Consider the following 14812-nt stretch of genomic DNA (forward strand, 5'->3'; position numbering starts at 1 on the left):
TGCTCTAACCAATATGCTACAGAACTCCACAATCAAAATGGGAAAGATCAAAAAATTCATAAAGTGCTTTCTTGGGAATATTTACAGTATCTCTGCCAGAGTATGTCAGAAAGTTCTTAGCAACACACTAAGACACAAATATGAGGCGCAGTGAATTGATCAAAAAAGGAAAGTGTAAATTGGACCAGAATGAAAGACTTATTCCCTCAGGTGTTACTCATTAGTGAGTGGTGTTATTTAACCAAGGACTAGAAAGACTGGAGGTCACCAAAATTTAGTTAAACTATTCACGTTCCTCCTTAATGTTATCCCAAAGTAAAGTTGTCTCTTGGTCAGAAATATTCAGGAAAATCTGTAAAACAATTTTCCCTTTGGAAAAGTATTCCAAGGCCTTTTGCAGAGAGCATTCATTAGTACAATCTATGGGTATGATTTTCCAGATGTATATGCCAAAGAAAGGAAAGTTTGAACAAGCTTGGCAAAAGAACATCATAACTGAGTCAATTCTCTGTGGTGATCTGAGTAGTACGGTCCCTGAATCAGGCGGGTCCACAGTACTCCAGGATACTACTGTTGAAGTTTTGGCTCATCAACAGGACTTGGAGGGGCAGACGGGTCACTGGGGGCAGGGATTCTTCTCACCCAGCTCCTCCTAACCCTACAACCCAAAGACCTAACAGGTAGAGCCAACCAAATTGTTCAAGCAACAGGAAGTTTGCCACAGGGTAGTTTCAATGCCAGCTTTGCAGTTTAACTGGTTAAACTCCAGCAGAACTCACCAACCAGCATCTAAAACTCTCTGGAATTAGGTAAACAGGCTGTATCCCGTTGGGGAGAGAGTGCACATTCAATTCCAGACATAGGAATTTATAGGTGTAAGTGGCACACATGGAACTTAGTCTGGTTTGGATACCATTAAAAATGGTGATGGGCTTCTGCACATATCAGACTGGCTGACCAAACCTCATTCTCAAACAAAAACAAAGGGAATGTAATAATTTAAACCTTTCAGGTGACATTTGAAATTCACTCAGAGCTTAAAACATGGAGGTCATTTGATCTTTCAAGTTCACTGTGCTATTTGATTGATTCACAGCAACACAACAGAATTTTCCATAGTCGTGCTGAAAATTCCCCGGCAGAGGTTGAGGAGGATCGATATCATTGATGTTGCATTGAAATGATTTAACTGCAGAGGACAACAAAATTGGGACAATCACATGAGTTCATGTGCTCAAAGAGGTGCTTAAAGCTGAAGCTGATAATCACCATTGAAATTCCTTCATTTAACAAAATGAGTACACTGAAATGACAGTGGGGGATCCTGAGCAGTGAAGACCATGCATATTGCTCCAGATCACTGACTTACAAGTGACATGTAGAGAAAGCATGCCATATAATGGACCATGAAGTAGAAACTATGGATTAGAAATTAAACTGAGGTCCTGTCTGCCTATTCAAGTGGACATTAAAGATCCCATGGCATTATTCGAAAAGAGAAGGGAGTTTGTTCTTGTGTCCTGGTCAACAATCCCCCAAATAAAATTGGTCATTCATTTCATGGTTGTTTGCAGGACATTGTTGTGCGTAATTGTTTGTCATGTTTGCTTATAAATACAGTCACTCCACTTCAATAAATCCCATGAGGTGCTTGGAGATGTCCTGACATAAGGTGCTATACCAAATGCAAGGACTATTATTATAAGCAGAATAGGTTGTCAAACAGTCAGGTTAGCCACTGAGACAACAGAACTCAACATTGCAACTAAATTTATTCCAAAAGCTAGAGCCTAGCTAGCAGCCAAATAAATTTGGATGGACTATATTCTGGTGTACCTGGTAAGAATGTGATACCAGATAGTCAGTAACCATATTATTCATTGGTATCCTGAACCCACCTTTAAATCTGAGATTATAATTTCACCCTATAAATATGACACCACTTAATCATGAAATCATCAACTGTACTTGCATTTAAAACATTCCCAAACATTGCATTCCTGCCCAAAAAGAAAAACAGCCCCCAAAAGTTTCATTATCATATTAATACTTACCCTAGCAGTAGGAAGTTGAGATTGTGAACCAGCATGAGAAACTGAACCACACTGGGGAGCCAGGGAGTCCTCGGAGGTGGAGCTATCATGCTGTGAACTTGCTGTTTCAATAGACATAGTCACCTGATGCTCGGTTTGTATCCTCTCAATTCCATCACTTATAAAGGTTTCACTAAGCTTATTATTAGCCACAATGGAAGTAACATGCGAAGATCTAGGTCCTTCTTTGGCATCTACTCCAGGAATAGAAATTGGGACTCTTCTGGTTTGGGTTCTGTTAATTCGCCCAGACAAATTTGTGCTATGGACTTCAGCCTTGCCAGAAACAGGTGGTTTGCTAACAGTGAGAGATTTCTGAATGACCACTCTCTGAAATTTCAATACAGGCTTTGGTTTGATTGATGGTTTCGGATGTTGTTCATTTTTCAAGCTTTTTGGTGAATGACACGAACATGAAGACTGAATGGAAGAGATGGAAACAGTTGATCGTGGAGAGGATTTACATGAACCCCCTGCTGAAGGGGACCTGGTATTTTTTGTTGATGTCTGCTCAGATCTGGATACAACTTTGGGCTTGACATTATTAAAATTAGGTTTGGGATAATTTTTGATCTCTACTTTTGTAGCTTTGGCTTTCATAGTTGGGCTAGATTTGGTTATTTTAAAAGGTGGTTTCTCCTCAGAGATATCTGTGTTCAGTTGTTGTGCCAAGTTTGTTGGAAGTGTTTCTTCTTCTATTGTAGAGATAGGGCAGCCATTCACATCAACAAAATATTGTGCATCCTGAATTGGTGGGCTGAAGAAAGTTTTGGACTCTACCAACGGAGTTGATGTTTGAGAATATCGATACCCAAATTCCTGAACTGTTGGACTGAGAACCAAAAATGTTCTATCGAAACTCTCCTCAACAGCTATTACTGTATCATTCATACTGTGGGTTTCTTCAGGGTTCAGTGCCAACTCTGAGCAGATCAGTTCAGGGTTAGGATTTAAGTCCACATCAGCTTCAATTCTTCCCAGCAAGTAGGTAGTATTCATTTCTGACATTATTGGCTTCTCACAGGTTACGTTTTCATATACTTCACCTTGAGTTATTCCAGCATCAAGCCTTTCAAAACCCAATTCTTGACAAGATTGAGTTTCCACTGTTAGCTGTTGAGCTTGAGTTTCTTTGACTTGATATTTTCCACGTTCACCTGTACAGGAAGAGTCTGGAACGCTGTGGCTATCTTGATCCTCCTTACAGCAATCATTTTGACAGCAATTAAGACACTTTGTTGCACTCGTACTCCAATTTGTCAATTTTTTTGGCAAAAGCAATTTTTCAACTTTATCCAGTTCATAATCATGATTTAGCAACACTAATGCACACTCTTTATAATTAAGATAATTTGTCAGTGGTGCTTCCTGTTCAATTTTCTCAATATCACTTGAACATTCAAAGACATTTGATGACATTTCAAGGGATCCAGCAGTATTATCAAATGTAACAGGAAATCCAGAAGTTTCAATAGAGGACTCCTCAGTGCCGTATGTACTATTGCTTTTCATCTCAAATTTGGATGGTAGTGCTAAATATTCCAGACTATATTCCTCATCAAATTGTATCCTGTTGCCTCCATCATTCCTATTTCTAGAACACTTGAAATGGTTTTCTAGAATATCTTTATCTTCTTTATCTTGTGCAACATGTGCTCCATTTTTGACACATGGGTTGATTCTTTGTTCCAGATCAGCTATGTGGTATTCATTTAAAGCTTGTGCTTCATTTCTGACAAGGCTGTTCTGTTGGTTTTCTGGAATACGCAGAATGTGCTCAGCTGTTATGTTAATATCTTGATTAAAAATTCCAGTCATGGATTGATTGGCATTATCTGAAGAGGTACTTAGCATCTCATCACTAATGTACACTCTCTGCTCACTATCAAAGCCTCTAAACATTTCCAATTCTGTTCTGCTTATATTTGGGACTCTGAAAATGTTTTCTTCAAAAGTGGCTTTTTCATCTTCCATGGTTATATTATAGGGTGTAATCACAGCATCTAGATTTACAGAGTTCCTATTATTCAACAAGGCGGCATCATGGATAGTTTCCTGAGATTCTCTGGTTTTGTCATCGACTCCATTGCCATTTTGATCATCAATAAAAATCAGTCGATGAAAGTCATTTTCTATCTCAATATCCGAGCATTCTCCACAAGTATATGTGCTTTGTTGATTGGGCTCAATGCTCATTTTACAGATTTCCATTGAAAGTATAGATTCCAAATCAGCAGAAGGTCATCCTCATTTGAAACACAACAGCAGATTTAATAGTACACGAGCAGAGTGTTTGTTAGAATCAGCGTTTAGCAATTTGAATTTCTCTAGAGTCCATATAGTAGAAGGATGGATTCTTGTCTAGTAGTTAAAAAGCAAATGCAATCTTCTCCACTGCGTAAACATCAGGAAGTTTCTTTCCTTTTGTGGTGTATAAGAACTGAAAGAAACAGGGGAATTAATTACAATACATTCAAACTATCCAATGGATTTGCTAAAAATGCAGCTAATTATGAAACAAATTGCAACCGTTTAGCAGGCAGCTACACCCTTTCCCCTCCCTATGCTTTGAGTTTATGGATTTGTACATAGTAAGAGCTGGATTAAGATTTCTACTTTTTCTCCATGTATTTACAAGTTAATTTTTCCTGGAACCAAATCCATACTTTGCGCATTTACGACAACACAATACATTTCATGCTGGAGAGACATTGCCACACCCTTTTGATGCCTTAACTGAGAATATTACATCATCAAGCTAGTCAATCATGGGTCAACAGTAGTATATAAATCCTGTTCTTGCCCAATAATCACATATGCTAATTGATATTACTGTGCATGTTGCCATCAAAACCAACTATCTACTAGGTGAAAGGCAAAAACAACAACCACCACCACCAAATTACATTTGGAGGGCATCACATCGGAGGACATCCCAAGAACCTGGACAGTCAGGGATTTGGACTTGAAACAGCCAAGGAGTTTTCATAATCAACTGCAACACAGTATTAAGTTTGGATCAGGTGGTGAAGTTGGGATCATTCAAATGACCAACTTGACCACCTGATCCAAACAATAAGAGTGGGAGACCCTATTTGAATAAAATTGATCACTGTATCAACTTTTTTTTTTACTTTGAGGAGCCAGTTTAATCATTATGGATTGTGGATAAAGTACATTTAGTGTAAGCAGCTCAACTCAAATTACATAGAAAAGTGGTTGAATTATAATATCAAACTTTGCAGCATTTTTCAGTGTTTTATTTTAAAATCATGATGCGGCTTCCCTCTTTGCTTTGAAAAACATACAATTGAGATGCAAAATTATTTGACTCCAGGGATTCATCCTTCCATGAAATGAGGCACAATTCAATAATGATCAAGAATGAGCTGGGTAATGGGAAAATTCTCTGCAAGCAGTCATTGATCACATTTTAAAACACAAGTGTTCATATCTCTTACACAGCAAGTTAAATAGAGCCTAAGTAAAATGTGTTACAACTGTAAAGTAGACTTTTTACTGAATATCAAAATATCAAATGTTTCTAATTCTTGAAGGGAGCCAGTAAATGCACCATGGGCCCTCTCTTCACCACTATAAAATTCTATGATTATCACTCCTTCAGCCCTAAGTGTGTTGATAAATCCTCTGTGGGGGATGCTTCAAGCAATTTTTGCTTTTGAATGGGAAAGAGTGGGGCAATAACAACAACAAAATTACATTTGTATGGCGTCTCTCACATCGGGAGGACGTCCCAAGGCACTGACAGTCAAGCTTGGGGGTCGAGATTGGGGAGGGTGAAGGGCAAGGGGGGGAAGGAGGGTCGAAGAGCAGGGTCTTGAGATGGGTCTTGAAGGAGGCAAAGGAAGGGGGGAGGCGGAGGGACTGCGGGATGGAGTTCCAGGGGGTGGGGGCAGCGTGGCAGAAGGTCCGCCTACCAATGGTGGGGCGAGCGAGGCGGGATACATAAGCAGGCTGAAGCCTTCTGAGCAGAGGCAGCAAGCAGGGTGGTAGGATATTAGGAGGACACAGAGGTAGGGGGAGCAAGACCATGGAGGGCTTTGAAGATGAGGACCAGGATCTTGAACTGTATCCTCGGTGTGATGGGAAGCCAGTGGAGTCGGGCGATGATGGGGGTGATAGGGTCGCGGAGCCTGGTGCGGGAGAGGACAAAGGTTGTAGAGTTCTGGATTATCTGTAGTCTATGGAGGGAGGAGTTGGGGAGGCCGACAAGCAAGGAGTTTGCATAGTCAAGTCTCGCTGTTATGAAGGTGTATGAGGGTTTCGGCAGCCTGAGGTGTGAGACAGTAGCAGAGCCGGGCAATATTCTGGAGGTGGGGCAAGGCAGAGCGGTTCATGGCACAGGTGTGGGGTAGAACGCATAGTTGAGGGTCAAACAGGATGCCAATGTTCCAGACTGGCTTAGTAAGGTGCAGTGTGCAACCGTAGATGGTGATACTGTCAGCGCCTGAGGTGTGGGGGTGCTGACGGGAGCCAATCAGGAGAAACTCGGTCTTCTTGATGTTCAACTGAAGAAAGTTGGCTCTCATCCAGGAATTGATGTCTTGACAGACATTCTGTCAGGACAGCAGTGGTCCTGGAGTCAAAGGTGGAGGCAGAGAGGTAGAGTTGGGTGTCATCGACATACATGTGTAAGTTGACTCCATGTCTGCAGATGATGTCACCAAGAAGGAGCATATAGATATTGAAGAGGAAGGAGCCAAGAACCCTGAGGAACATCGCATGAGACGGTGCAGGATGAGGATAGAGTGGTCAACGGTGTCAAAGGCAGCAGAGAGGTTAAGGAGGCCGAGGAGGTAGAGGGTGCCCTGGTCGCAGATGGACAGAATGTTATTTATGACTTTGACCAGGGTTTTTTCCTGTGCTGTGGGCAGCACGGAAACCCAATTGGAGGGATTTGCGAAGGAAATGGCCGGAGGGGAAGGAGTGAAGCAATGACTCATTCCAGGACCTTGGAGAGGAAAGGAAGATTGGAGATATGGTGGTAGTTTGAGAGTAGGAATGGGTCCAAGGGATAAAAGAGAAAAAGGAGCTCAGGTATAAAATAGGATCAACATGATCAACTGCCAGGCAACCCGTGATAGGAATTTATCAAGTGAATCACGCAAACCTTCAAACATTTCACATCTGGAAAACTTAAGATTTTACCAAATGCCTTGAACATAAAATTTCCTTAAGATCAAATCGGGAAGAATCCAGCAAACAAATTCTGTATTTAAGCAGCAGATGGATGGAACAGAGGCTGGTGTGAAAGCACATATTGTCTTGGCATTGGTTTAAATTACAAACAGAGCAAAATAAGACAATTAGACAGCAGTCATAGTCAAGAGCACAAAAACATTTTACTCAAGGAGACTACAGGCGTTAAGACATTCCATTCACTGACAAAACTGCTGTGGTATTGACAATTATGGAGAGTCTAGTCTGAAAGAGCTTAGCTCTTCAAACATTGCATTTGGATTTATCATCAGAGATTGAACAAATTCAGTAAGATTTATCACTGCAAAGCCTTTAATGCTGCCCAGGATTTATTCTACTATGAAAACAATCTACGAAAAAAATTTAACCCTCTAAAGTCTTGGTTCAGACCATTGATGTACAACAACATTCCCATGCAATCAGCAGGCAAGACTTAAAACCAAGGACCAGAGGAAGCTCTTCATCCAGCACAAATAATTTGCACTGAAAAATATCAAACCCATTTTGAGTTTACAATTTCTCCCTGAAATTGAGTGTCTAAACAGTCAGATGTGACTAAATTAAAGTTTTAAGGTTTTTTTTAAAATCTGCATACTGAAAATTTAGTTATTCAATGGGACTAAATTTAGAATTTAAATTGGGTTTAACTAGAGAACAATTTTGAGGCAGTACCTGGGATATGCTGCTCTTGAAATGGCATAGCTACAATATGGGCTACCAGCATTCTGGGCAACTCTAGTTCGAGAATTACTTATTGATTTACTTTGAGAACAACATTCAATTTTATGGAATCCATTCCTTCTTTAAAATGCAAAGCAAGCTGTTTTTTTTTAAAAAAAGTTATGTTTTTCCTCCAAATTTACTCAAGTCATTTGGTCAGTATCCTACACCAAGATAGTCCAACCTTTTGGTTGTTGAGGGCTGGATGCTGGATTTGAGAAACATCCATGAGGCAACAAGCAATATTTTAGCCTTCCCTTCCAGAAACATAACCCATAAAAATCATATGGAAATCCTATGGTTTAAATTGTGTAACTGTATAAAGTAATTTCACTATATTTTATTTACAATGCAAACTCTAAATGTGCAACATGAAAATTCATATAAATTTTAAAACAATAAATTATCAATATGGTACATAGCTGCAAGAATAATCATTAAATCCAGAGTAAACACTGAAAGTGAACAAAATAATTAAGTTAATTAAAATTTAAATTAAAATAAAATTCTGTGGTTTTAAAATATGGAATACCTTTTTAAAATACTCCCACTGCGACTCTCTTCCTGTAGCTCACTACACTGTAGCTCCTCACAGAGACTGCCTGGAATAGAGGCGCAGCCGGGAGGTAAAGCAATAATAAAGTCTGAAATGTTCGCAGGATAGATTAAATCATCCCCCAGGCCTGACGCTGCCTGTGGGCCACCATTTGGCCTGTACTACACAATCGAATCTTTACCTTTTGCTAATTTAATAATCTCTGCATTTGATATAGCACCTTATCATATCAAAATGTTTCAAAGCATTTTATAGAGTTGTACTGTAAGTGAAATGACTATTTGTGGGTGAATAAGGCAACCAATTGGCAGACAGCAACATTCCACAAGCAGCCATGAAACAAATGAACAGTTTTGTACAGAATCTGGGGGATTGTTGGCCAGGACATCAGGAGGAACTCCCTCTACTTTCTTTGGTGGATCCTTAATTCCACCTGAACAGGGAGACAGGATCTTGGTTTAATGTCTCATCTGAAGGGTGGCTTTTCCAACAATGCAGCACTCCCCCAGCACTGTTTTGGAGTGTCAACCTTGGTTGTGAGTTTAAATTCCCCAACATGGGACATGTGCCCACAACCTTGCGACTCAGAACAAGAACGCAATGAGTAATGCCAGACTGACACCTGGCTTTGAGAGATTTACACAGCATATTTCAGAAACAGAGTTTAAGAGCATCCTGCGTGCAAACAAGTCACTCTGACATAAATGGGGTGGGGGGGAGGGGTGCGTTGGGAGACACCAGTGAAGGCCAGACGATCTGCCAAAACAATATTGCTCGCCAGTGTCCTGATTGCTGGGCTACAGGAGGTCACCACCTCCTGCCTCATCACCATACACACACACACACAGCAGAGACGCACACACACACACACACACACACACAGACAGACAGAGAGAGAGAGAGACATATACACACACAGTCAGAGAGAGAGAGACATACACACACAGACAGAGACACACCGCAGTTATTTTTACAGGTGTTTGACGGCGGCATTTGTTTATCGCGGACGGTATTGTTTGTAGCAGATTCCGTGGAAAAATTACAGCCTCACCTTTCTATTGGCTCAGGTTAACAAACTGGAAAGCAACTGATTTGGGAACGTTTGAGAATTTTCTCAAAGACCTCAAAACCTCAAAAACAAAGTTCTCAAAACCTTGAACCTTCTTTCAAGGTTCACTTTAAAATTAAAACTGCCTTCCTTTCAAATAAACTGTGAAATTTATAGCTTTTAGTTTTGATCAGTGGCAAACGGTTCGGCACCTTCATTCAGTGAAATAACTGGATACAAATAGCAATAATTCAAGTTTATGGGTGCAGAGGTTATTGGAAATTCCATGAAGATTTAACTTCTTAATAAATTTAGCTAATGTGAACAGATTTGCATTGATAACATGTAACTGTGCACTTATCTATCACATCTTTCTTCAAGGCTGCTTTCCCATCAAGAAAAAAAAACTAGAATTGCTCACTGCTACTAAACTAAAAACCTCCATTATTCATAATCTCAACTACTCAAGAAATGGATACCAAAGGTTTAAATTATTTAAGGACAAGGAAAAATTTGACAGAATAACACTAATGGACAGGAAATGTTGCACAAGTGGCCAGCACAAGTCAGTAAGTTTCACTAACCTGCTTAAAAGACAATCAATTAAAAAATAAATCTATTTTAGGTGCATCAAAAAAAAAGTCGCAAACATAACAGATGACATAAAGGAACAGTTAAGTTTGAGGGATGGAAAAAAAAAGGATGAGAAGGTCTTGAGACAAGTTACAAAAAACACCCTGTAGTGAAGGCCACTGAGGTAAATTTGTTCTCCAGCAGACCAGCACAAACTGAATCTTGTGCACATATGGGAATTATTGCCAAATTCCATTTACAAACCTACCAAAGCATTCTACAAGACATCGAGTGAGTTAATGACCGTAATTTAAAATATGGCAGAAAGTTTTTCAGTTGAACAAAAAAACAGTAACAGACGATGGCTTCATTCAGCCTCAGATTTGTCAGTACAAACTTATACCCTGAATTGTGCCCATTTGCTGTAGGAAGCAACATTTTTTTATTAAAAAAAGAACGTTTAAATTCTAAGAGCCCTCTAATGAGTTTGTAATAATAAGCCTAATAATCTTTGCATTTGATAAAGCCCTCTATCACATTGTTGAAACATCTCAAGGTACTTCACGAGATTTATTTTAAAGTGTAGTGACTATCTGTAAGTGAACGTGGGAGCCAATGTGCACGCAGCAATGTCTTATAAACAACCATGAAGTGAATGACATTTTATTTGGCAGATTGTTGGCCAGGACACAAGGTAGAATAATGAACTTACCGTTCACTATTACCTCATTGAGCTCTTTTGAAATAGTGCCATGGGAGCTTGGCCATTTACCTGAACAAGCAGACGGGACCTCAGTTTAACAGCTCACCTGAAGGATGGCACCTCTGACATTGCAGTGCTGTCCCGACACAAAGTTCAAAGTCCCAACATGGGGCTTGAACCCAAAACCTTCTGATGTAGAGTCAAGGGTTAGCCAGGCTGACTGTTTCATACAGTAATAATTTTATAGGTCAGAAGCTTAGCAAACTCTATCGTTCTACTTTTCCTAAATACTTATGAGCAATGCAAAAAAAATCTATAGAATCTGCTTATGAGGCATGGGGTCTGTAAAATCCCAACCAGCTTCATAATAGCACACAATTGCTAGTCAGCGCTTCTCCACAGTGACATTGTGAATACGTGGTGCAGAAAGCTGGCTTCCCACACATTACTAAACAGCTCACTTCCAGGTTATCATCATCAGGTCATTGATACCCTATAGCCCATTGCACAGTGTAATAGCATTACAAGCCAATCAGTGTTACAAGCTAACCATTTATAACAGGATTCTACTGTACTTCTGACATGAACAGATAACTAGCATTTCTCAATAATCCTTCAATCCAAAAATAGTTTGTCCAAAGCAAATGAATAGTAACTAATACATTTGCAGTCCCACCTATTGGTTACATGCAGAGGAGCAGGGGAGAAAAAATAATGATAACATCTCACACTTCTCTTAGCTAAACTGGATTCAAGTAGATTTTGAACAACGTCTTCCAAACAAAACATCCAAAAAAGGGTTCAGGCTATTTATATTTCACTGGGTTCAACCGAAGCAAAATAAATAAATGAACTTAATTCAGCTGCTGTCAAATAGGAGCCTAGAAAGCAATTCAATAAGCATTATGAATAAAGTTCAAATAAATGCAAAGCCTCCTTTGATTAACCTTAACCAATATACTGTCATTTAAGGTTCAGGTTCTCTGATTTGCATCGCTTGAAAACAAAGCCAGTTCTCCCGAACATTTACATCTGTCAAATGGAAGACATCAAACAAACCAAAGTAGAATAATGAACTTACCGTTCAATTCTTATATAAGGAAAGAAGAAAACAAAAAGGACAATATTAAAAGCTCACTCCATTATCGGTCAGCATTTTTACTCAATGGCCAAATTATCAGCAGTTCTGCTTTAGCTGCTCAGTCAATTGCGACATTGTACAAACAGGTTCACTGCAATCTGAAACAGCAGCTTGTATTAAAGGCTCTCTCATGGGATTGCTCTTTTTTCAAGCATTAACTCAGCCATGTAACAGTAAGAGAGGGTAAGCATCAACGTTTTCAGACAGTTTAGAATTTGTAGTGACTTGGCAGTACTTCGCTATATTCTGCAGACACCTCTCTGTAGGCGGCCTCTTTCTCAATGTGGTTAAATTTCCTGTGCAGCAGTTCAAGGTCCAATCCCCAGTAGTTTCGAGCAGCCACTGAGAGCCAAGTTCACCAAGTTTCTTTTGTAACTCTGAAATGGGAGGATTGATTGTCAGGCTCTGTGGCATTTGGTGTTGCCTAGCAAATTGATCTTCCCAGAACAAAACCAGCAAGAATGGAAAAACCACAAACACAAATTATTTATAAAGTGACACCCTGCTAGGCTACCAGCCAACTGTACTCCACTGACCCTCATATAGAGTTGTTGTTTTAGGAGGTTAAGCAGTTTACAGCAATAATCCAAGCACAAGATAGCGAAGTTCCTGTGAAACTCATACATTGATTTTACAAACCACTTTGTAGTGAAGCTGGTTCACAAGGTGTAAGAAATATTAACATTAGCTACAATTACTCCAAGTTGGGAAAAGTATTTCTCACATTTGATTTATTGATCAGCAATCCTTTTGAGAACGAGACAAAATACCTAAACTATTTACTACAGACGCACACACAGGATATTATGTTATCTACATTTGTTACTAAATAACTAATGACATAAAAGCCTATTGACAAACTTTAGATTAAAAAAAGCCTTAGCAAATGTACTGAAGCCAGTTAACAATTCAGAGCTATTTTAACCTATTCATCGCCTTGGACATCCTCCCGACGTAAAAGGCGCTTTACAAATATAATTTCGTTGATGTTATGGAAGTATCTAACAAACTCTGCAGTTTCTCATTCAGCAAATGAAATTGAGGTTAGATGGGGAATCGATACTCGCTAAAATGGTTTACACTGGGTGGGTAAAGATTGGTTTTGATAAATGCATAATCTTGTTAAAAAAAGTTCACAAGCAAGTGGGGAGAAAGAATCCCTTTAACCAATGAATCCACCTTGAGTAATTGAGTGGTAGTTAATCATTTTTGGTCAGACAGGTGTCTGACACACAGATCACCACACTTAAGAGTCCACACAAACAGAGTTCGTGCATTCCACTATCCCTAGAAATTCACAAGATATTTATTGGAATGGAATGTGCACTCTCGCCTGCTTATTTAAGGTACCTAATTAGGCATAGGTTGGCAAGAGCCAAGACTTGGAGACTCAAGAGTGTGCATTGGGATACTGCTGGAGTCCAAATAGTTAAAACTGATAGCTTCTATTGAAAGCATTGTCTGGCAAGCTTTCTTGTTGCTTGTCCAGCCTACCCATTAGGGCTTTGCCTTATAGGGTTAACATTAGTTGAGTGCAGAGTCCTTGCCCCCAGTGATTGGTCTGCCCTTTCAAGATAAATGTCCGCCAGATAGCTGATGAGGGTACTCTGAGGCTTGGGGCAACAGTTGCTGGAAGACATTACCTGGAGTCTGAGATTGTGAAGAACAACAACAAATTACATTTGTATAGCGCCTTTTCCATCAGGAGGATGTCCCAAGGTGCTGGACAGTCAGGGATCTGCACCCGAGCTAGTGGTTGGGATCAGGAGTGGAGGGAGGGGAGGGTTGGGGTAGGAAGGTGACTGAAGGCACAGTAGAAAAGGAGGGTCTTGAGGGAGGTAAGGGGTGGGGTGAGCCAGAGGGACTATGGGATGGAGTTCCTAAGTGTGGGGGTAGAGAAGCTGAAAGATACCTGCCAATGGTGGACACAAAGCAGGCCAGAGCCTGCTGAGCTCTGAGGAACAAGTGAAGGAAGAACTGTAATTCAAAAAGAAATAGGTGGGACAAAATCGTGGCTTAACAATCAGGAAAGAATTATCCAATATTAAGAAACTTGTAGAATTTTTTTAAAATCTAATTATGTGCTCTGCACACATCTCAAAGTACAAACATATGTAGAAAAACCCAACCCAGGCATTTTTAGGGCGGTTTCCAAGCCAATTGGAAATAATGTGAAGCTAGCAGTAATTTGTTTTGGTCAGCCAGGTGTCTGACATGTGGAAACCCATCACCAGGCTTAAAAGTATCCAAACCACAGTTCTACAAAGGCATGCCGCCAACACATGGACGTTCCCTGTGTCTGGAATGGAATGCTTTTTCCTTTGAGGAACACACCCTGTTTCCAGAGAATTAGTCATAAGAAAGGCAAGGTTTATAGTATGTCTGGCAAGCTTCCCATTACTCATTCAATCTTAACCATCAAAGGCTTTGATTCTGAAGGTTAATAGGACCTGAGTGGGAAAAATCCCTGCTCCTCCAAGTCCTGCCAATGAGGTATGTCAGCAGCAGTGCCCTGGGGTGCTGAGTACTTACTAGGCTCAGGAACCGAATTACCAATACCACCAAAGAGTCAATTTAATTCCAACAATTCATTGCCAAGAACATCACCTTGGAACCAGCTCATCTCCAAGGAGACCCTTCTTGTCCTCCCTCATCCCCCAGAAGATAAAGGTTTAGGCTTTCAGTGCAGTAATCACTATACACTGCTGGCAATAAACAGCATGACTCCCTTGACATACATTACTTTTCTTAAAACAAT

The 14812-nt window shown here is 40.1% G+C and overlaps 1 protein-coding gene across 10 annotated transcripts in view; it reads right to left on the reverse strand.

The window, feature by feature from the left end:
• mtus1b (microtubule associated tumor suppressor 1b) overlaps positions 1–14812 on the reverse strand; it is a 97855-nt gene that overhangs the window by 74974 nt on the left and 8069 nt on the right. For 9 of the 10 annotated variants that reach the window (XM_042342213.1, XM_042342235.1, XM_042342222.1 and 6 more), the window contains exon 2: positions 2055–4533. In XM_042342213.1, the coding sequence (XP_042198147.1) occupies positions 2055–4304 (2250 nt within the window). In that variant the 5' untranslated portion in view covers positions 4305–4533. Of the gene's footprint in view, positions 1–2054; positions 4534–11994; positions 12027–14812 lie in introns of those variants that run through there. The other variant, XM_042342230.1, reaches the window with a different exon arrangement.

Source organism: Callorhinchus milii, unplaced genomic scaffold, assembly GCF_018977255.1.
Source record: "Callorhinchus milii isolate IMCB2004 unplaced genomic scaffold, IMCB_Cmil_1.0 Scaffold1, whole genome shotgun sequence".
Classification (NCBI taxonomy): domain Eukaryota; kingdom Metazoa; phylum Chordata; class Chondrichthyes; order Chimaeriformes; family Callorhinchidae; genus Callorhinchus; species Callorhinchus milii.